This window comes from Solea solea, chromosome 18, assembly GCF_958295425.1.
Source record: "Solea solea chromosome 18, fSolSol10.1, whole genome shotgun sequence".
In the NCBI taxonomy this organism is placed as follows: Eukaryota; Metazoa; Chordata; class Actinopteri; order Pleuronectiformes; family Soleidae; genus Solea; species Solea solea.
The window spans coordinates 19,419,892-19,443,628 of record NC_081151.1 but is presented as its reverse complement, the minus strand read 5'-3'; the positions used below and the strand labels follow the sequence as shown (position 1 = coordinate 19,443,628).

General features: G+C 40.8%; 3 protein-coding genes across 3 annotated transcripts; 1 reads left to right on the top strand and 2 right to left on the bottom strand.

The window, feature by feature from the left end:
- Positions 1-76: 76 nt before the first annotated feature.
- tpp1 (tripeptidyl peptidase I) lies at positions 77-10,659 on the bottom strand. The gene is made up of 13 exons (XM_058615349.1): positions 10,635-10,659; positions 10,193-10,270; positions 8,831-8,970; positions 8,592-8,742; positions 7,040-7,161; positions 6,439-6,608; positions 6,150-6,348; positions 4,993-5,181; positions 4,060-4,129; positions 3,371-3,491; positions 3,086-3,247; positions 1,655-1,780; positions 77-1,559 (listed from the first exon to the last, which is right to left on the bottom strand). Exons 1-13 carry the CDS (start codon positions 10,643-10,645, stop codon positions 1,419-1,421), a joined length of 1,680 nt encoding a protein of 559 aa, XP_058471332.1. The 5' UTR covers positions 10,646-10,659; the 3' UTR covers positions 77-1,418.
- Positions 10,660-11,087: 428 nt separating this feature from the next.
- On the bottom strand, positions 11,088-18,786 carry mis18bp1 (MIS18 binding protein 1). Its single transcript, XM_058616371.1, has 17 exons — positions 17,810-18,786; positions 16,945-17,091; positions 16,558-16,856; positions 15,677-15,750; positions 15,459-15,580; positions 15,274-15,364; positions 15,055-15,173; positions 14,801-14,961; positions 14,640-14,709; positions 14,055-14,555; positions 13,541-13,838; positions 13,264-13,442; positions 13,000-13,139; positions 12,689-12,828; positions 12,513-12,600; positions 11,791-11,845; positions 11,088-11,592 (listed from the first exon to the last, which is right to left on the bottom strand). Exons 1-17 carry the CDS (start codon positions 18,672-18,674, stop codon positions 11,492-11,494), a joined length of 3,450 nt encoding a protein of 1,149 aa, XP_058472354.1. The 5' UTR covers positions 18,675-18,786; the 3' UTR covers positions 11,088-11,491.
- Positions 18,787-19,794: 1,008 nt separating this feature from the next.
- On the top strand, positions 19,795-23,500 carry LOC131444463 (serine protease HTRA2, mitochondrial-like). The gene is made up of 8 exons (XM_058614794.1): positions 19,795-20,497; positions 21,155-21,359; positions 21,542-21,736; positions 21,885-21,917; positions 22,271-22,379; positions 22,478-22,547; positions 22,638-22,733; positions 22,814-23,500. Exons 1-8 carry the CDS (start codon positions 20,037-20,039, stop codon positions 22,977-22,979), a joined length of 1,335 nt encoding a protein of 444 aa, XP_058470777.1. The 5' UTR covers positions 19,795-20,036; the 3' UTR covers positions 22,980-23,500.
- The last annotated feature ends 237 nt before the right edge of the window (positions 23,501-23,737 follow it).

Below are 23,737 nucleotides of genomic sequence, written 5' to 3'. Positions count from 1 at the left end.
TCAAACATCTGATCAATGTCAAAACACAACTTGCTTTTTACTACCTTTTCTCCATAAATGTCAATGAAAAGCAGAATGTGATCCTTTTTTTTTTATTTCATTGTACCGCAAATTACATATTTGATCATTTTAATCATATTGTAAAACTATTTTAGCAGCATAGTGAAATCTTACAGCTGGGAGATCATTTAAACACACATCTCAATCATTTCCACTTGACATTACTCACTTTCCTTTTGACCGACAAATTTTATTCAACATTTTCTCAATCATCTGGTACAAAAACTGCAGTGTCTGGATTTTTTTAGCCTTCTCACACACTTGACTCAGGACAATCCTGAGCTATAAGTAAACACCAAGCCCTAATATAAAAGGAGGATTTACATGGTTAAAACATTAAAAAAAAAAAGTGCAACAATGCTGGTGGGTAGAACTGCTGAATCATTGTAACCCACATATTGCAGTGCAGTTTGGTTAGCACGTAGCTATTAAGCAAACGGCAACAAACCAAAGTAAGGTTGTAAAAAGTCCTGATAATCACAGATCAATGTTTTTTTTTAATATATATATATTATTAAATGGCATAATTGAAGGTTATCCCTGCAGAGTAATATGGCAAAACTGACAGTATTACAAGTTATGGCCGTCTCTGTCATAGCTTAAACAAACAAACACACTTTTTCTTATCTGGTGAACTCACTTCAACTGGCATGTAAGATGTGATTCGATCTAAAACTGATATCTAAGAAGGCGACTGATGTGTACGTGTTCATTTATACAGGTTTGGTGAAAGCAAACGGTACAGAATGATTCAAACATTGTCTCCAGTGGAATTGAAAGCATGAGATTAGGGCGAACATCTGCCTGCAGGTTTGTTTTCAAGACTCGCTGATGAATCTGGGTCAGTTAAATGCACTCAGCAGCAGATACAAAAAAAATCCACAATTTTCCTGAAAAATGTCCATGGCAAGGAGTTGCATATTCTTAAATTGGTCAAATAAATCAGCTGCTGATTGGAATACAGTGTTTCAACCACAGACTGAATATATAAATGGATGTAGCCTTCTGTTTGAAAAGTGAAGTACAGATATTTTTGGTAAATTGCTAGTTTGAGGGACTTTGTTGATAGTACATGAAATCAATTCAGTAAGTAAGTACAGCACATACCAATGAGGGCCTGTTTGCAGGTGATGCCTCTGAACTTTGGTCGCCGGTCAAAGCGTGGAACTTCACGGTGGGAGTTTACACACAAGACTGCATCCACTTATATATTCGGTCAATTGTTTTCAACTTGTAATGGAGAAAAAAAAAAGAGAAAGGAAGCATCAATGTCAACAGATAGGCAGCATTAACCCTTCGTTACACCCCGCATGGAGTCTAGTTTGCAATCAGGCAGCGCTGTCCTGAGCTGCCCGTGTTCACTCAGCCTGCAGCGCAGCCAGCAGTGCGGGGTAGTTGGGTGTCCCCCAGCCTGTGACGGGATCCCACGACGGCACAGCACAGAAACCTTTCCCCTGAACCTGCTCGTCCAGGCAGCCCAGGTGACAGCCTTCAGTCACCTGCAGAGAAGACCGCAAAAGGTTTCCAACTTTTAATTAAAAAAAACCACAACAACCCGGACACTTCTTACACGTCGAGTGACAACATGACGTACGTCAAAAAGAGCCTGTCCCTTGAGCTTGTAAAGGCGAGGGTTGAGGAAGCCCAGAGCAGGCAAACCCTTCAGCAGCCGGCGGTCGTTGATGAGCGACAGAATGCCTCCGACCACAGGGGTTGAAGCCTGTGGGACCAATCGACAACAGATAAGACATGTAATCAAGTTATGCAAAGACATTTAAACAATTTACATGCACTTGAATTTGACTTTTACCTTTGCCTTGTAGGCAGTAAAAGTATTTGTAAAGCCCAAGTCAAAGCCCAAATCAAAATGTAACTTCACAAAATGCTGAAAGATTACGACTTTATTCTCGAAAGATTACGACTTTATTCTCATATTATTACGACTTTATTCTCGAAAGATTACAACTTTATTCTCATAGGATTACAACTTTATTCTCGAAAGATTACGACTTCATTCTCATATTACGACTTTATTCTCATAATATTACGACTTTATTCTCATAATATTACGACTTTATTCTCATAATATTACAACTTCATTCCCGAAAGATTACGACTTTATTCTCATAATATTACGACTTTATTCCTGAAAGATTATGACTTTATTCTCATAATATTACGACTTTATTCTCGAAAGATTACGACTTTATTCTCATAATATTACGACTTTATTCTCGAAAGATTACGACTTTATTCTCATATTACGACTTTATTCTCATAATATTACGACTTTATTCCCGAAAGATTACAACTTTATTCTCATAGGATTACGACTTTATTCTCATAGGATTACGACTTTATTCTCGAAAGATTACGACTTTATTCTCATAATATTACCACTTTATTCTCGAAAGATTACGACTTTATTCTCATATTACGACTTTATTCTCATAATATTACGACTTTATTCCCGAAAGATTACAACTTTATTCTCATAGGATTACGACTTTATTTTCATAATATTACGACTTTATTCTCGAAAGATTACGACTTTATTCTCATATTACGACTTTATTTTCATAATATAACGACTTTATTCGCGAAAGATTACGACTTTATTCTCGAAAGATTACGACTATATTCTCATAATATTACGACTTTATTCTCATAATATTTCTTCAGTTGCACAGCAAATGGAGTAGTCATGATCCATTAGTGTAAAAATTAGGGCTAAACGATTTTGCATAAATATCCAACCATGATATTTTTGACTGAAATTGCGATATGATTCGCGATAGGAGAGGGAATGGTCATTTTTAATTAATTGTCGATTAATCAATTAATTGTTCAAAATCAGAAACAATTCCTGCTGATTGTTACTATCCTGTTGTCGCTCACAGTAAAGAAAGTTGAAGCACGCACTCATTGAACCTTTTTTGACAATTCTACAGCCATAAAATTGAAATAAATCCAGGCAGAACTGAACATCATGGAGAAGTTTTTCATTAGGACCAATATGCTTTACCGATGTCCCAGACACCCAAGGGACCGGCACCCTGTTGCTGACCACCCAGTAGTTATCAGACAGCGCAGCCATGTCCGGATAAGCTCTGCCGCTGCTGTTAAAGTATGAGCGAGGAGGAAGAGTCGCCGCCACACTCTTCAGATAACTTTCCACTGCACTGACCTGTGGAAACACACACACACAAGGATTATAATAGTTTGGGATTTTTCATTAATTTTAGTTTGTATTCAGTTGTTTTTTTGTAAATGCAGCAGCTCAGAGCTGATCATCTCGTATCATCATTACCTGGTAGTCGGGCATCTTGAAGACGTTGCTAAAGCCTCCTCCGCTGATGTAATCAGTGACTTCGTATGTGACTTTAAATGGATTTTTGAACGAGGTTCCTCCTACTGTGGTGACGTACGGGCTGAACATGAAGCAGAACAGAGTCAATCTTTGGTTTGGAAGTTTCCCTGAACATTTTACAGGCAAATGTTTTGTTCAGTTTACTCCTTAACCTTACATGCTGTAATGTAGTACAGAGTACAGATACTAAAATTCATGTATCTCTACTTTACTGTATTTATACTTTTACTTTTATTCCACTACATTTCCTCTAAATGTCTTTGTTACTCGTTACTACCAAATGAAATCAGAAGAAGTAGAGTTGGTATTATGGTCTGTATTTATAGAGAGCTTTTCTAGTCTTGATGAATTCCAGGAATTGAACCCACAACCTTCCAGTTGAAAGACTACCACTGAGCCACCATGGCTCCTCTTCACTTTTTTTTAGTACTTTTACTTCTAAATTTTAAGTAAATGTCATATACTTTAAGACTTTTCCTCAAGTAATATTATAAAAAAGTGACTTCAACTTCTACGAAAGTCATTTTCTGGTAACATATTAGTACTTTTCATCACATTTTAGGTACTTTATACAAGACTAACTGTAACATCCATGTGTCTTTGTAATTGATGATATACAAAACAAATACCTGGAAGCTGGAAAACTGGGCCTGAAGGTGTTTTCTTTTCCTAAATGTCTACAGCTCGCACCGCTGTCACCTGAGCATGGAACAAGATCAGAGAAATAAAAAAAAAAAACAAAAAGGAGGATGTAACGGATAATCATGCAGTGTATCTCAATAAAAGACACCGTGCGAACAAGGTTCTCCAACGTCAGCATGCCACCACCGTGGGTGTGAGATAATAACACGAGATAATGATATGGTGACAATAAAGAGCAGAACAAAGGTGCAGTCAGTTGACATGTAACCGTGAGAGACTATGGCCGTGTAATTATGGCAACATTATCAACACTTCTCTGTCTGACGGTCCTTTCAAAGACGTGAAGATTTCACTTCCCCACAACTTGGCAGAGAGGCCAGAGCCACTGTAAACAGGAATTAGCTAAACTAGCTAACTAGCTAGTTAGCTTCTAAGCTCAAAGTGACTGAGCTGTAGACAAATTACAACGTTGTACATGTACAGAGTTCTTCTCTGAATCAAGCAGAACAATCCACTAAGTAAAAGACTAATGTTTCTCTTCAGGAAGTAAATAACCATTATTTGACATCTGTAAAAATGGCCGACTTCCTGTTGAGTTGAGGCCACAGTTACAGTCGACTTTTTTTTTTGTCTTGGTCTATAACGTCTTCCGTTTTCATCTTTCTAATTTAGTTTAAAGCTTCTACATACTGGCGTATTAAACATTACAGGAATATAAAAAAAAAAATATTTTGATAATTAACAATTTAGGGCAGCTGGGGCTTTGGTTGGTGTTGTTACATATTTGTCTAATGTGATACAGATCAAGTGTTCTTTAATGTTTTAACTGGGTGCAACTCTGCTGTTTTAAATATGCTTTATAAATAAAGTTGGGCTGGATTGGATGTGTCGTCCCCGTGTATGAGACATTTCCCACTGACCAGAAGCAAAGAGCAGAGAGATTCCTCTGACGCCGGCCTTCATGAACTCCGCGTTGATGCGCATCATGTAGGCAGTGGACAGACTGTCTTCATCATCGCCATAACTGATGGTGTGAACCCAGGGCAGGTCGGACATGTTGCTGAGAAGAACCATCCACTGAAGGAAAGGCTCCTGAGACTCATGACGGCCTGGGGGAGGGGGGAGAGAGAGAGAGAGAGAGAGAGGGTGAGTGTGTGCACACAGGCTCATGTGATAACGACAGTATGACACACACTAATAACATTAGGTCTGAATATGGATGAATACTAGACCTGCTCACACACATGGTTCATGCAGCTATCCTTTCAAACCTGTTCAAAACCTTATTCCTAACCTTAACCATAACCAGTTAATGTCGACCCCTAACCTCAACCACAACTCAAATGTTAGTCCTAAATTTCACCGGTTCCTCAGAAACAAGGTTCTGCCTCATTAGGACCGGGACCAACGGTCCTAACAAGATAAGTGCGTATGCTGTTAAGACAGTGGTGTCCAACTGGCGGCTTGCCATATGCGGCCCTCCCAATCGATTACATGCGGCCCACCACTCAATATCATGTGTTTAAACACAATTTAATACTAAATGTGTGCTAGCGAAGCCTGTTTGGTCTTTTATTTACAGTTGTCCATGTTGTTATTAACTTAATTTTAGATTTATTTCTCCGTTTTTTATCATAAATGCGTCATTATGCTAAAGTATTTGTCGTTCCATATGAAAACAAGCACCTTTACGCTCATATTGCCCACCTACTGAACAAGATCTGGTTTTAGGTTAAGGTTATTGTAAAGGTTAGGGTAAGGGTTAGGCACTTAGTTGTGATGCTTAAGGTTAGGGTAAGGGTAAGTGGCTAGGGAATGCATTAGGTCTATGAGGGTGTGTGTGGGTATTATGCGAGTGAGTGATAAATACAGAGAGAAATAGACATGTAATGAGATTTTAACCATTAGAAGAAGAAGATCAAAAGATCGAGTGGTCGATGGCTGCAAATAAATTGTACATTTATATTTCACACTAATTAGGGCTGATAAAAACATTGGTGTGAAAATACTGTGAAACTACAAAGGATCAGTTGACGGCAGCTGAGGAAACGTGTGCTCAGGAGAGTGAGTGACAAACCCGGATTGGTGAAGACCCAGGTGGAGATGTTTGCCCCCGTGCTCATGATGTACTCAATGTCCAGACTGGCCTCGATACCGGCCCGTCCTCCCCCCTGGGTGCCGACCACTCGATCCACTTGAGACCGATGCTGGAAGCTTCTGCCGTACATGCTCATGAACTCGGCCAGGTCTGCAGGGTGATAATACTGCTCCAGGAACTGACACAGAATACAGCATGTTATGTGTCTGCATGACGACAAATACTCAAGTGATTTGATTTTATAATTAGGAGCTGATGAGGTTCATACCTGAGCTACGGCCTGGCTGTTGCTCTGACTTGTCCCCACATCAGTTTTTGTCAGGTTATAGCGCTGCCTTAAGACAGCAGGAGTCACTCCCATGTGCACCCCTCCTCCTCCTCCAGGGTCCTTTCGCACTTGGTCCTGTCCTTTGGGAGGGAGACGGTGAAGCCCTCCAACTATGGAAAGAAAAACGTATACAGTGACGTTACCACAACATATCCTCGTCTAAATATACAACTAGTACTCAGAGGTTACTCCAGATATTGAGGTCCACGTCAACATCTGGAGCCTCCGTTTTAGGACCTTCAAGGTTAAAAGTTGGCATTTCAAATCCAGCCTTTGGCCCTTCAATATCAACCCCTGGACCTTTGATTTCTATGCCAGGTTCTCTTAAGTCTCCTTCAGTCTTTGGAACCAAAAATCCACACCACCTTTCAGCTTGGCATATTTTGAATTCCCTTGATCTTACCACTGGGACACTCCACATCAACTTCTGGTCCTTTAAAAAAACCTCAATCTGGATCCATGTCTGGATCAAAACCTTCCTCGGGCCATCATCGTCAGACAATGTCATCTCAGACATAGGCGACAAACAAACGATGCTCACCAAAGTCCAGGTGCTGGTGAATATCGTCATGAACCGAGTACGGCGCTGAAGACCTCACTATGGTGCGTCCGTCTCTGACGTAACGTTGGAACCTGCTTCCCGGAAGCAACATCTCTGCAACCCTACGCAAACAAAAACAATCACAGATCCACTCGTGTTAATCCTGAATGAAGATAAAATCCTGTCTCACCAACTCACCAGCATGCAGTTCTTGTGTGCTGCATCTTTCTTTTTATTCATTCATCAGCTACGATCGTATAAAATTATTTTTCACTAAAAAACAAAAGAAGCCTACTCCTCCATATTCTTGCATGTGAATACATGAATGCTCTTGAGTGAAAACCAGTCCCTGAGTAAAGATTAGATTAAGGGATTACACAGATACACCCATGGTAAATTGCCCCCCCCAGGATGTCCATATATTCTTATATGGACATCCTGGGGGTGTGTTAATAAATCACATCTTCAGGCTTTTAAAAAAAAACAAAAAAACAAAACAAAACAGGATTAGCATTAATTGTGCAGAAGTCACACAATACACTCTTTTTCTTTCCTTTTTGCTCCTAAAAACGAGCCATGTGAACTGTGACGGGTTCCCAAATTCAAATTAAATTTGAAACGTTTTCAGGTGTGTTTATACAGTTGAATATGAAAAAGAAAATCTTATTTCATCAGATTGTCTATAGGTTGTGCTGTAAAAAAAAGTATATATATATATATATATATATATATATATATATATATATATATATATATATATATATATATATATGCACACGTTATATGTTTCTCATGCACCAAATATCGCGATACTACCCGGAACCGTTTGTCTGGTATAGTATCGTGGTTACTCATTTTGGTATTGTGACAACTCTACGCTGTATATACATTTTAACATAGTAATAGGAAATAAAGGCAGCCTAAATGCTCTGTGTTCTAAGAGTTAAGGGTTAAAATTATATTAAAGTACATTTTTTGACATAAACCTTTAAAATCGTCCCATGCCTACCAAGGTTATAATAGTTTTGGATTTTTCATTATTATTAGTTTTTGTTTTTTAGTTTTTGGAGCAGATTTGCTAGTTTTTAATTTTTTGTAAATGCTTAGTTTTAGTTAAGTTTTTATTAGTTTTAGTGTTAGCGTTTTTTTGTGATATGGAGTATTTGCCCGGGGCAAGATGCAAAAGATGCCATTTTAAAAATGTGGGAGGGAACAGATAAAATTCTTAGTTTTCGTTACTTTTCATTAACTATAATACCCTTGATGTCCACTTCATACATGAACACAAACACATGAAGTTAAAGCCACTCCATGGTCCCTGAGTAAAGATTAGATTATGAGATTGAGTTTGTCGTTTAAAGTTACTCTGATTATAACCATTAACCACAGAAAAGAGGAACTGCCTCGCATGAGAAGAGCGTGGCCTATGCAGGATTTACACACAGTGAGTAAGCTGCAGCACCACTTGTGTTGCAACTGTGTCAAAAGCAAGTGAAACTTACTGTAAGCACAAAAAAATGGGAGCAGAAAATAAAAAAAATAAAATGCTTACTCTGCAGTCATGGTGCACTGCAAAAAGTCCCGAGTGCAAACACTCTGGCAGTTTGTAATCCCATGACTGTGGAGCCAGTGACGCACCGCTTTGTGGGTCACTTCAGACGGACGCACCAGGGAGGACACTTCCTCCAGGCTGAGATATTTACCTGTGGGAGAGAAAGCAGGCCTTTGTCGCACAAGCAGAAGTGACAGTTTTAGCGGAGGCTGTGGGGAAACGAAACATGTCACACATACCGCATTGAGCAGAGTCGGGGTCTGACACCAGTCGCAGTTTCTCCTCCAGCACGTCGACATTCTGCTGCTTGAGGGCAAAGGTCAGCTCTAGCTCCTCAGAGGGATCGACGCGACCGGCACGGGTCCAGTCGTCTGGGATCCTGAAGAAAAACACATTTTCACGTCACTGTTCCTCTATGTAAACTCTCCAAAACCACACATTAACCGGACCAAATATATGACCTGTTGTTTGCCAGCATTTGCGTCATTTTAGTGCAGCCCTTTTATTTTTTAGTTTGTTTTTTGTCGAGTTTACATATCGACAAAGTCCATGTCATTTACAACAGAAATACAAACAAACAAAAAATAGCTGTGAGCCTCTAGAGAAGATAACTTATTGGATGCAGAAAGAAATATGGCAACCATTTTTAATTTATATGGAAAATTTTCCATCACACCAGGGTGACTCATTTCCTTTTATTGGAGCTTGACTTGGCACGATCCACTTTGTCTCTCCCATTTTCTGACTATGGTATAAGTTACTTCATGTTACTTATTATTATTATTATTATTTATTATTATTTTTCCCCCCATTTTCTGTTGTCCTGTCATTGTGTGTAATGTTTATTTTACTGTATTGTATTTTTACTGTCACTTTGTGGATATTGACTTTGTGCTGTCATTTGGTCACTGTAACTGTAAATAATTTTTTTTAAATAAATGAATAAAAATAGTAATAAAAGTATATGCCAAACATGCTTCCCTCCCCGTTTATTATGCTCATATTGGCATGGCAACAATAAATGCTATGAAAAACAAGAAACAAGGGGAAATAATCCAAGTAAGGTTACACTATTATTTATTTATTTTTTATATTGATGTGGCAGATGTTGTTCCTTCAATGATTTAAGACAGGACAGGGTTCAGTATGAACATGCAAAAATAAGTTTTTTTCCATCGTAAACATAAAGGTTTGTTTTAAATGTGCAGGTCGATACATACATTATTATCCATCTGATAAAATATGATCAACAGTTGTTGCCATGAAACAAATGAAACAGATAATAACAACTGTGCAAACTGTCTATAATTTTTAATCTCATTTTAACTAAGCTCTATGTTTTAAATCGACGTAGTGGTATTTATTTACCAAGTTTCTGAGAGCAAAAATATGTAAACTTACAAAATAAGTAACACTCGGCTGCTTGGTTCAACAATAGTCTGCCAATACTGATTATTAAAAATGTTACTTTAGTTTAAAATAAACCCTAAAAACTCCTTTGCATAAAGATTTATATCCGATTTGATGTGGCTTCAATCCAGATCCAAAGACAAAGACAAGATGTGGAAAAACCGCTTAAAGAGTCTTAAAGGTTTGCTCACAAAACGTCTTGGTCATACTCGAGGAATCCACTCCAGACAAACGTGCTGAACAACAACAACAGGATGGACGGAGTCAGTCTGTGAGGAAGAAAACAAGACATTACATGTCAGGAAACAGAAACATGTCAAGTGGGAATATTCAAAACAATAAGTCTTTCATTCACACACTGTTCTCAAGAACAAAGTCTCAGTATAAATGAACACATTTCGAACATAAACTGACGCGAAAACCGCGCAAAACAACTCGGGAAACATTGTTACCAGCAGCCTTTTGAACCTGCTGCCATGTTAGCAATACACTGGTGTAGGTCAACAACACAGCGGTGACAAACACAAACACAACACGTTAAAAACACTTCACAGCACGTGGCCACTCTGCTTTAACCTGTTTGTCCACGACGACAACAAATATGTGTGTATTTAAGACAAACAAAGCACTCACAGCGTGTCCATAGTGTCCACCGTGTCCACCGTGTCTTCTGCTGGTTCAGACAACTCTGCTGCTGCGGACTAGTCCCCTCACTGACACAGCACAGGCGGACGCGGCAGTCATGTGACACGCTCTCACGTGACCACGTTCAAGAAGACTCCGGCTTAAAGGTGTAGTGTGTGACATTTAGCGACACTAAACTGCAGCAGCCGTTGAATATGTACGCAAGTGTGTTAGGGCCACGAAGAAAAAAAACAAATAATTTGAGGAAAGTGAGTGAGAATTCTCACTTTAATCTCAGTTTAAAGTTTAAAGCTGTTTCACTTTCCACTTCAATTTCAACTAGCGGAATTTTGCGTCTGAAACGGGTGAATTTGGTGAAAGGGCGTCAAAAATTGGAAGTGGGAGGGGCTAAAAACGGAGCAAAAAAGATTAAATTAGGATTAAAGAGAAAAACAAAAGGTGTTACATAAAATGGTTTATTTGATCATATTTAGTTTTTTCTTCCTGACACAAACAAGAAAGTTCTCGAGTCTGAAAAAAAACAGTCTTAAAAGGGTTGTAATTTACCACTTACCGGGACAATTGTTGCCCTACCTAAATAAAGAAATACAAATAAACCCTATAAAAACAAATTTAAAGAACGTTTAATAAAGGAATAGTTACAACTGACTGTGCTACAATGTTAAACAACATATCAACACAGTGATCACATCCAGAGTTTTCATTTTTAAAATACAGTAAATCCCCAGGGACAGGAGAGCCGGACTGTTTTCTTATTCACACTGGACAAATAAAACAAAGCATAATTGATTTCAGAATGTTTCTCTCTTTTTTTTTGTAAGATATGATAAGTCAGTTCAGACTGATCAGTTCACGGTGTCAAAGTAAAAATCCTCTTCATCTTCGCTGTCAGACATGGCCAAGTCATTTCCCGGGAACATCTCCCAAACGGCAAATGTGTCGTTTTCTAGAGAGAATTAAAAAAAAAACAAAGAACGGGATCATTTTATGCAACAAGACTAAAATACAGCAACAGCTTATGTTTAATTAGAGTAAGAAATGTGTTTGCTACACATGCATTGTTGTGGTGTTTCTCCTGAACGTGACATAAATGGATTCAAATCCTATCAACGAAATGACGCAGATGTGAACGCTGTAAACCCACCTGTGTTACCACATCTCTTCATTGCTCGTTTCACTGATGGCATGGGTGTAAATCTCTGAAAGAAACACAGACACAAAGAAAAATGACACTGATTTGTGATTTCCCCAAACTACTTTGTTTTTCTTAATTAATAAATCTAAAATAAAGTCAATGAGGACATTGACAACTGTAAGTAAAACATCACACGAGCTTAAAGATGTAATTTGATGTGGAATGTAAAACATTTAATAATGCTATAATTACAAACAAATGTTTGTAATGTGATATTAAGTGGCGGCCACATGTGGCCCACGAGCCGCCAGTTTGACACCCCTGATACAGAGCTTTTCGACAGTTTTGTCATTCACGCGCTGCAAAATGCGGTTAAGTGTCTTGCTCAAGGACACATATAGACTAGCAGAGCCAGGAATTGAACCCACAACCTTCCAGTTGAAAGACAACTCGCCCTACCACTGAGCCACCATGACTAAATCCTTACCCCTCACTTTTTTAACACTTTTACTTCTAAAACTTAAGTTCATTTTATATCAGAAAATGACTTTTGATACTCAAGTACAGTAAATGTCATATACTTTAAGACTTTTTACTCAAGTAATATTATAAAAAAGTGACTTCAACTTCTACAGAAGTTATTTTCTGGTAACATACTTGTACTTTTACTCAAGTATCACCTTTTAGGTACTACTGAGTACTGTTGATTTGCTTCACACTCGAATCATTACCTTTGAAGAACGCGTCGGTTTGCAGACCTTGAACTGGTTTTTTTTGGTCCTTTTCTGGAGCTGAAAGGCGTACTTGTCGTCGTTGTCCCTTTGAAAGACAGAGGGAAAAGGCCGAGTCAGTTACTGCCTCTCCATCGGCTCTTGCGGGTGAGAGGGCAGCGGTCGTCATCACTCACCGGTCTTTTGAGCACATCATGCCAGGCGTGATGTGCAAACACCGCGGCGTCTTCACCTCGGGATAAACCTTGTTCATGGGGGTCAGGGGCTCCATGTCCGACACGCTGAAATTGTCTTCACTTGGACACATGGAGGGGATCTGTGCATCAAGACACACGAGGACAACAATAAGTCCCACATGACCGTAGGTGTGAGAGTGAAGATTCACTCTACGTTCACACTACATTAACAATTCTCCCCATTCACGATTATCAGGATAATGGAATTCAAAACACAAATAATAAAACACAAAAACAGAGAGAAGACAAACCTCAAAGCGTTTATGCTGCATGTACGCAGAGCTGAAAACATCGTCTACGTCGTCTCTGGGCATGGCCTCCAGGAACTGACGCACCTGCTGCTTCCTCTTCAAGGTTCCCACTTTGGCAGATATTACAGGATGATCTGTAACTACACACAGAGTCATAGATTGTCAAATGTCGGATACACCGATGATTATCGTATCTGTGTTGAAAAGAGAAATTTGGGTTAGGTTTTCATTTATTCACCACAACAAACCACATTTCTTCTGTACCTGGATCTTTCGGTGCTTCCACCTTTTCCTTCCTGGGTTTCCTGACCTTCTTCACAGGAGTCTGTGATTTCCCCAGGGACGTGTGCTGACCGTGGCACTCCTCCGCTGAACGCGTTCCGACCATCTGCGCCACCTTGGCCCAATAACCCGACACGTGCTTCGGGTAGTAGGACACAGCTCTGGGAAACGAACGCGCGCACACACATACACGGGTAAGCCATGAGGTCTCGGGTTTCCGACATACGAGTCTCTGATGCTGCAGGGATAGAAGACTTACTCTTGTAGCTTCATGAGCTCAGCCTCGGTCCACTCGTCTTCATCTCGCTCTGGCAGGACAAACGTGCTGTGTTTACTCGCCTGGTGCGTTTTGCTGCGAGCTGTCGACTTGGGCAAAGGCACCGGCGGCGGCGACATTTCAGAGCATTTGCTCGGTTTATGTTGTGCGCGCGTTTGCACCCGTTTGCCTTTTTGTTTTCTGGTTCCCCTCTTCTCGCTCTCCTCGGAAGACTCCGATGTCTGACTTGATGGAGACGTTCGGTTCGGCTGTGACTTTCTGTTGCCTCTCCTCCCTGTAACTACACACAGAGTTCATAGATTGTCAAATGTCTGATAATAAAGATGATCATCTATAGGTTAAAAACAGGATATTTTCCTTTTCAATGATGTTAAGTGTTACACATTTAATGGCATTAAATAGGTTTGCTTTTCTTCTAATTTAACCCTAAAACCATGTCAACGTGTCACAAAGTTAGTTGTGTACACATAGATCCAAACCTCTAACATGTCTGTACCTGGATCTTGCGGCGCTTCAACCTTTTCCTTTCTGGGTTTCTTGGCCTTTCCCAGGGACGTGGGCTGTGACTTCCTGTTGTATCTCCTCCCCTGCTTCTGCCTCTCCTCGGAAAACTCATCATCTGACGTCCATGGCTGTAGAGTTGTATCAGTAACAGTGGGAGATTCTGCCGATGCTCGAACAGTCCGTTTGGACTTCCTCTCCGGAAGGTCATTTGTGTCATTAATCTGTTTTTTCAATGTCCGTCTTTTAGCCTTTTCAGGTTCTCTTTGCTTTTGAGGGACGGTGTCTACATACAGTGTTCTTTCCAAAACGGGAGACCTCTTACTGGACCTTGTTGTTCTGCCAGAGAACTCTTCAGGGCTGCTATCTGTCGCCACAGCGGACGAGGGTTTCTCTTCAGGGATAACTCTGGCTCGCTTGGGCCTGCAAAGTGGAGCCTTGACCTTCCTCTGTGGCACTGGCGCGTCGTTGCAGGCCGAGTCACTTTGCCTTTGGCCTGGAAACAGAGGACAGATCGGCTGCATGCAAACTCACAATTTATCTCCCAGCACAAAAAAACAACTGCAGCAGTTATTTTTACCTTCACTGCGGGGCGCGAACACACCGGCGGGTTTCTGTGACTTGCTCGCAGACACTCTTTCCGTGACATCCTGTGAGATTAAAGATGATCTAATTGGTTGTTTTTTTTTTTTTTTTTAAATATCACATGAACAGGCCCACGAATACAGATTAGGTGCTTACAGGGAGGCAGATTGAAGTGTCATAACATTCATGGATAGTAACGTTCATGTGTGCGTCCAGCATGACTCTCCCTCCTCTCCAATATTCCAGAGGTGGTTTTATTACCCGACCACTCCGAGACACTCTCGCAGAAGTGGAGACGACAGACGGAAAGGAATTAGCTGCAGAGAAAGAGGGAAAAACAAAGAAATGAAGTTTAGTTTTTCTGTGTGTTGTTTTTGAATATTCTGGTGCACATTCTTTCCTTAACTTACGCGTCTTAAAAAGCATTTGTCTGTGATGCTTCTCAGGGACACTGGAGGAAGCCTCGGGTTGTGTTTTGGCTTTGGTGGCTTTTCTGTCACTGGTCCTCTTTGTTGCTCTGCTGGCGTCACTACAGCAAAACAAGTAAAAGAACACATCTTTTTTAAAGAACTACTTGTTAAGAGTATAATTTCGCAGAGGGGCAGGTGCAGATAAAGAAGTGTTCATACTCTCTTGACTCTGACAGTAACTTGTCGTAAAGCTCTCTCCAGTTTGCAGGGAAACCCCTGACAAACCTCTTCAAAAACCAATTGGGAAACACTGCAGACAAGAAAAATAATATCAGTTGATAGAAGCATAGCATAGAACTACAGCATATAGGCAAAGAAAAGCTGTATCCACACAGATGACTTACCCGGGTCAACACTCAAAGTCATCTTGCCGACCAGAATATAAATCGTGCCGGAGACGGTCTTCAGCACAGAGTTAGAAACCCTGTCGACGATGATGTTGCTGTTCCATGGTATGTTGTCCTCCCTGGGTGGAAAAGTGAGGGTTAAAATATATACATTTACGAGGGCATAGTGTGATAGTAAATAAGAAGTCATGGATTCTAAAGTAAGAAACTTCTACCTGTGGGTTCCATCGACAAACAGGCCCTTATGATGTTTCCTCAAGAACCAGTTTTTAAGATAAATGACACTGTCCTGCCAAAGAGGGGGGGAAAACAAGTTGGTTAAAAACAACAACAAAAACTGCAGTGTTCAGTAGAAAATGGATCAGTCATCTAATTTGTTTAACATTTAAGAACCTGCAGCGTATGCTCTAGTTTCTTCTCCCTGCCCCTACACACTCACACACAAACGCATGGAGGGGGAAAAGTCTAAAATGTGTATATCTGTCCTTAAAAGTAGCATAAACTGTTGGGATTGCATCCAGGAAACTTCACTGGAGCAGGGGGAAGGAAACAGCAGGAGCTGTGGCTGCAGGCTCCTATTTCAATATTGCACAATCGAATATTGATAATCTAGTAATCGGTTTGAAGCTTTTGTCATGATTAAAACAAGATTTCTGATTGTTTTCGCTTCTTCAATGTGAATATCTTCTAGTTTCTTTGCTCCACATAACAAAGAAATCGTTTAAACTGAATCGTTTCGAGAACGTCATCATTTCCAGGTTTTGACAAACACCGATGAAGATTTTTTTGGACGTTTTTCTGACATTTTATGGACCAAACAATTACTCGATTAATCGAGTATGGAAATAATCGTTAGTTGCAGCTCTAACAATCACGTCCATGAAATGCCAAAATGGTGATCTCGATCCATCCATCTTCTACCACTTTATCCTCCACACTTACGGTCAATTTAGAGTGTCCTGTTTGCCTAATCCCCAAACCTGCATTGCTTTTGGACTGTGGGAGGTGGTGGTATTGATATAAAAATACAATTATGAAGTCCAACTGAACTTCTAAGGTTATTTCTTTAGTAGCAGTCACCTCAGTTTGTACTCACATTTGGGAAGTTGGTTTGCTGGGACCATTTGTTGCGCTTGAAAACAGCCGGCTGTTTCTTGGGGACGGAGATCTGTGGTGATTTGAGCATGAGCGAGTCTTCGAGCAACACCGCCCGTGGCGGGGCAGTGTAGGTTTGGACGTCCTCAGAACAATCTGACGGGCCGTCCGCTGACTCTTCTCTGGAGCAGCTGACAGCAGCCACACTTTCTGGGGCACTTGTAGAGGCAGTCTCCTCCATTTCAACCACAGCGTAGTGTGTGGGGAGAGGAAACTCTCTGGCCTCACGTAGATCATTATCTGTGGGGAGGAAAGGAAAGGAATAACGTAAACAAATCTATGATAAGGACAGCGCTTGCATACATGCAGGAACGTGTTTGATAGTCACCATCTTTGAATAGCTCCCTTGTGCCACTCCTGACGACGCAAACATCCGGATGCTGCTGTCTTTTAATTTGACTTTCCCGCTCCTTCATGAAGGCAAACATCTTGGCTGGAGACATTGCAGCGATATTGTCCATCATAACAAAGCAACCTATTCAAAAGAGCTAAATCATTAACACACACATATTGGACAACAATCTTTCCATAAATCTGCTGGGTCAATCCAATAATCTAATCAGTTCTTTCTTATCTACATTATAGTCATATGTACAACTGTATATGTCAAATATAGATATAATTAGTGACATGTCAAATGTATAAACATATTTGTCAGTGCCAATAAAGCTAGTTTTAAAAAAGTAAAACGATTGGTAAGCATGAATTACGAACACCAGGAATGGAAAATTTAGAATACTAAACATTAAGATGGGAAAAAATGGAATATTGTCAACCGTGTGTAACATTTAAACATTTTCTTGAGTACAAGTGTATACTTTGCCTCTATTTTTGTCCCTTCAAAATACTTCCCCCCCACTTTTAATAGATGTTTGTAAAATCTCTGCTTTTCATTTGTTTTGGTAGATGTTTTTACGCCCATGTTTCTTAAAAACAACAACATTATTATTCATGTATTTATGCATGTTATCCGATGTGAATTCATGTATTATTGTATTATTATTACTACTACTTAAACAGTGACTGGTGCATATACTGCGTGTTGAACTGTAGACTTGACACAGGGACAACATAGTTTCTATGTTGAAAATATACAACATTATGTACAGAGTAGGATTTTACGTTAAGAATATTTGCACAATGTGTATTTTACAGTTATTTGAATTAAAATAAGTATCTCAATAGAATCTCACGTTTTTCTGCAGTGCTTTTTGGTGGTGGGAACATGGGTTCATGGGTCTCCTGCTTCACCACTGACCGGTCAGCCATGGTGTGGATGTCGTGGCATGCAGTGGCTGTCATCACGTCTTGTTGCTGACTCGTGACTTCACTGTGGACCTCTTTTACACGGCTGCTGTTGCTGACTTCGTTCAGGTCATGCTGCTCCTTAGTTCGCCTCCTAAACCTCAGGTTCACTGGGGACAGGAGTTTGGATGGGGACAGGATTGTGGATGGGGACAGGATTGTAGATGGGGACAGGATTGTAGATGGGGACAGAAGTTTGTCCGGGGAACCATGATGATCCTCCTCAAACACACCCCTCTCACTGTCACTTCCCACGCGCAGCAGCTTCCGTGGAGTTCTGCCGAACACTTTCAATCCATCCAGGTCTGAATTGTGCCGTGGCCCTACGTGGGTCAGCTCTCTGTGGGGTTGAGACACGGCTGTGGACTCCAGGAAAGCTCTCTTTCTTGGCGTGCGTTCGGTGCTCGAGATAAAAGCGTGTTCAGATCCAGTTACTGGGTGGGTTTCTGGGTGGGTGTTTGAAAAAGGGTAGCATGTTTTTTTCTCAGGAGTCGATATGGGTGAGAGCGTCAGTGTCTGTATTTCTCTGGCACAAGTCCCACGCCTGTGGCTTTCCTCGTCGTTCATTCCACGGCAGCTCTTCTGTCTCGTCCTCGGCAAGTGAAATTCTGCTCCATGTTTGTCGCCCGCGAACTGCGGATCCTTCGCGGACGCCGCCTCGCTGTGCAGTCTGGATTTCAGCTTCGCGAACACCTTGGCTGGAGATTCAAGCCGAGGCTTATTGTGTTTTAATAAATGATTATACGAAGCCATCGCGTTAGCTTTGAGAAGTTAGCAGCTCATACCACAACAAACCCGTGTCCTGTGCTGCTAGCAGCTAGCCACAGTCCCCTGAATTCAAAATGTCCTATCATTACCGCCTTTGGTTGAAAACCTGTGACGTAGTAAGAAAAACAACAACGTAAGTGCCTCCTCCTCCTCTTCTTCTTCTTCTAGTACATTTCCAGCAGAGTATACGTTATAAAGTGAAATGCTGCCCTCCACCGTCAGCAAACAGAATTACAATACTTCAAGAACACCAAGGTTATTACAGTTTTTTATTAGTTTTATTAGTTTTTATTAGTTTTAATTTTTTAATTTAGTTTTGATTTTTTGTTTTAGGGGCGGGTTTGCTAGTTTCTATTAGTTTTTATTTTTTTTGTAAATGCTTAGTTATATATTATTAGTTTAAGTGTTCGTGTTTTCTGTAATATATACCCAGCAAAAGATGCCATTTTTAATTTGTATTAGGACAGATGAACAGCCATCCCTGAATCGAATATAACAGTCTACAAGAAAGTAGACTGAAGCGCAAAATGTGCATAATACAATTTTTTTAAATGGCATATTTTGTTGAGTTTTTATGACACAATACTTATTTGGACCTTTTTTGGACACTTGGCAAATACTCCATATTACAAAAAGCTAAGGCACTAAAACACTAAGACTAATAATAACTTCACAAAAACTAAGCATTTACAAACTAATAAAAAAAACTAGCAAACACGCTCTAAAAACCAATTATTTTAAAAACAAAAAGTCAAAATTAAATACAAACTAAGGAAAAATCCAAAACTTTGGTGTCAAAAAAAAAGGACATAGGGAGGGATCTTCTTGTTTAAATATTACACTTAGAGTAGATGGCGCTATGCACCACCTTAAAATCTAAAGAAGGAGGAGTTTTTTATTATTATTATTGTCATTATTATTTATTGATTTTGTGTTAGTATTATTAGAATTCATATTTAGATAATTGGGAAATTTAGGAGGGGAGACAGGAGCCTTATCCACACCCCGGGTCAGTAGGTGGCGGTAATGCCCCATAATGTTGGTGGCCAGCCGCCGTTAAAAACAAGAAGAAGAAGGAGGAGGAGGAGAAGAAACTGCGCATGTCTGTAAGTGGTTCCTTGGTTTGTTATTGACTAGCTTCTTGGTTGTAGTAGAAGACAGAAGGTTTAAACAAGTGTATCTACAATTGTTTTTTTGTGTTTTATGTAAAAGTCAGCGTTTTTGTGACATGGAGCCCATACCAAAGCTTTCGCCGTGTAAATGTGTTTGTGTGTGAAGTGTAAAGTTTTGTCGGGAAACTCCTGAGCCGCTGACTCAGACTCAAAGAAGAGGAAGAACTGACGCAACATGGCAACAGCTGCGGTCAATAGATGTTTTCTCTCCGCGCTGAGGACAAACAGTCGCCGCCAAAGTCGTGGTCTTTACTGTGCGGCGGAGAGGACAGTCAGCCGGGGGTCGTCTGCGGCTCCGTGTGACCACAGCGGAGTGGAAGCGGACCGCAGCCTGGAGACGGGAGCTCCAGGCGGGCACAGGAGCAGCGGTGGCGGCAGCGGGTCTCCCCTGCTCGGCTCCGTGTCTGCGGCTCTGGGACTCTGTGGTGCGGCGCTTCTTCTGGACACACGTCACAGAGACGAAAAACAAAGCGACAGAAGAGTGTCATTAACTGGACGGTTTCTCGAGCGCATCCTGCCCTCGGCTCACTGCGCCACCCCATTCAAACCCGACAGTCCCCGGTATAAGTACAACTTCATAGCGGATGTGGTGGAGAAGTCCACACCGGCTGTCGTGTACATAGAGATCTTAGGAAGGTAAGTTTGGCTGAAATGCAGCTGACAGAATAAAACAAAAGTAAGTACGTTTTTCCATTAGCCTTGAGGTTCTTGTAGCAGGGGTTGCAAACTTGTGGCCCGCGGGTCATATGCCGTGCCCCAGTCGATCTCCTGTGGCCCTTCACTTATTATGATGAAAACTGAGGCAAACTGCCCAACGGTGAAACACAGTTCTATCTATTCAATCCTTTGTTATTACGGATTCATTTTGCATGCTAAATATTTTTAATTGCAACATCATGATGGCTTATCAAGATATCGTTTCAATTTTCAATCACTTAATCCCTCCTGACCAGACTAGAAGTCCACCGGCCCCTCAGCTCATTTTGAGTTTGAGGCCCCTGTTGTAGACCACAGTTGTTTGTGAAAATGTCATGTACTCAATGTAAAACACCGTTTTATTATCAAGAAAACACAGGTCTGGATAGTTTGCGGTTACACAAACAGCATCTACGACTAAACCCCCTTCGTTTAGTCGACACAGAAATGTGAGCATCTATTTTTTTAGGCAAAATTAATAAATGAAAATCTTTTAATAACGTAATATTAATTAATTAATTTATTAATTAAATAATATATCACAAATATGTCAAATTTCCTCTGAAAAGATCACCTGCCCTTTCCTGTTTTTCCCAGACACCCGTTTTCAGGAAGAGAAGTCCCAGTGTCCAATGGCTCTGGTTTCATCATCAGCAGTGACGGTCTCATCGTCACGAACGCCCACGTCGTGGCCAACAAGAGAGGCGTTCGCGTGAAGCTCAACAACGGAGCGACGTACAGCGCCTCCGTGCTGGACGTCGATCCGGTGGCCGACATCGCCACCATCAAAATCACTGCAAACGTAGGCAACACCTTTAGCACCATGTGTCTACTGTATGGGCTGAAAGTAAACGTTTACACTTACAAAGTAAAGGAAGTTAAAAGACACTGGAGATTTAACTGACAGCATTTTTAACAATCATGGCAGTAAGTAAGGATATACTGTTGAACTGTGTTGAACTCCTCTCTCCCCCTGACAAGTAGAACCCTTTACCGACGCTCGCCCTCGGTAAATCGTCCGACATCCGACAGGGAGAGTTTGTGGTCGCCATGGGAAGCCCCTTCGCTCTGCGTAACACCATCACGTCTGGAATCATCAGCTCGGTGCAGAGAGGCAGTAAAGAGCTGGGCCTGTCCAACTCCAACATGGACTACATACAGACGGACGCAGCCATTGACGTGAGTATGAGCAGTTTCGGTCAATGTGTGTCACTGAATTGAAGAAGTAGGAATATTCCTAAATGATTGGGCAAGCAAGGTGCGACTCACGGTGACTTATTCTTCCATCATGGCCCTTAACGTCACATGTGGCTGATTTGTTTTGCAGTTTGGAAATTCTGGAGGTCCCTTAATAAACTTGGTGAGTCACAGGATTTGTTGTTCAGTGTTAATCATCACATAGCCCGGTCTGACCAGCATTGTGTGTCATGTTTATAAGCAAGGTGTTTTCTGTCTGTGAATTGATTTACAGTAGTTACAGCGGTTTCCTTTTTTGGTTGTTCTATGTGCTGTGCCAGTTAAAGCTTATTCCTGCATTAGATTTTATGTATTTTTGTAAATGCTCCCATTAAACAGTGAATTCTGCACAGAAGTTTGAATTTAATAAATATACGGCCAATCAAGAGAACAGTATTTTCCTCAAATTGTTAAGCCCTATAATACTGAAAACAACCTTGTTGAAAAATAAACATCTGTGCGACTGTCTTTCATCAGGACGGCGAAGTCATTGGCATAAACACCATGAAGGTCACCGCAGGGATCTCCTTTGCTATTCCATCCGATCGACTGAGAACCTTTCTCGACAAAGCATCGAAAAAGAAGAGTAAGAGCATGTTTAAAAATCAATAGCTACTCACAGCACCCTCTTTCTGTCCCATGTTTCTCCCTTTTGAAGGATGTTTTTTTCAATCTTCTCCCAAGGTGCCTGGTTCGGCAGGTCGGAGACAAAGCAGCGATACATCGGTGTCATGATGCTGACACTGACGCCGAGGTAAATGCATAACATTCCCAGACGCCTGCAGTGAAACGTCAGTACCTGCAGCAATTATGGTTTGAAACCACATTTCCGTCTTTGCTTCAGCATCATTGGCCAGCTAAAGTTAAGGGACCCGTCGTTCCCCGATGTTACACACGGCATCCTGATTCACAGAGTCATCATGGGCTCGCCGGCCAACCGGTAAGCAGCGAAGGCGCCCTGTATTTAAACTTGGTGGTATCGAAGCGATTAAACCTGTGCCGTCACTCGTTTTGTTTCAGAGCTGGAATGTTACCTGGAGATGTTGTGGTGGAGATTAACGGGGTGGAGGTGAACACTTCCGAGGAAATCTACCAGGCTGTTAACAGCAGTGAAAAAATCACCATGGTGGTGCAGCGAGGGAAAGAGTCGATTCGGCTGCAAATGACTCCCGAGTACACGGAGTGACGCAGATATTTTGGAACCAGTTCTTCCGATTGAAAGAAATGTGTCCCACTGTGCTTTAAACCTTTGTAAAATATGTCATTACTGCAAAGGAAAAACCTGCTGTGAATTCATTATTACCTTAATTAAAAAAAAAAAAAAAAAGTGTTTCTGCAATATGTATCAGGTCATTGTCTATTCTTCTAACAGTCCAGTATTTATTTCCAGGCTGCAGGTACAATGTACAAAATGTTGACTGGTCATTTAATAATTTGAGTTTCTACATACTGAAACACAACATGTGTTAAAAGGAGTTAATCAGAGCTGGAAACAATGCACTTTATTAAATCTATTTAATGTTAGACAGCAACAAGAAGCGTGAGACAATGTGGCATGGAGCGATGCTGTTAAACTGAGCAAACAAGTTCGACAATTCACCAATGCTACTTCGATGACATTAGTCATACATGTAAAATCTGAATTGTAGCAAATCCACTTCCACTTTTTTTTTCCTTTTCTTTTTTTCTTCAAACTGCTTAGAATAAGCCACGCAGTAAAAATCAGAAACATGAGAAAAAAATGTCCTCCATGAGAAGCAAACAAGTCGTGAGATATCCGTCCCTCTTTTCTTTTTTTGAGTACGAGTCAAAGCGGTGAAGCCATATTGAATAGATTAAAATATCCCTGGCATATGTACAGTAACACACACTTACAGTAAAGTAATAAAGTGACATGTACTGGGCTGCTACACAATTAAATGTATTTATCCCAAAGACTGAACG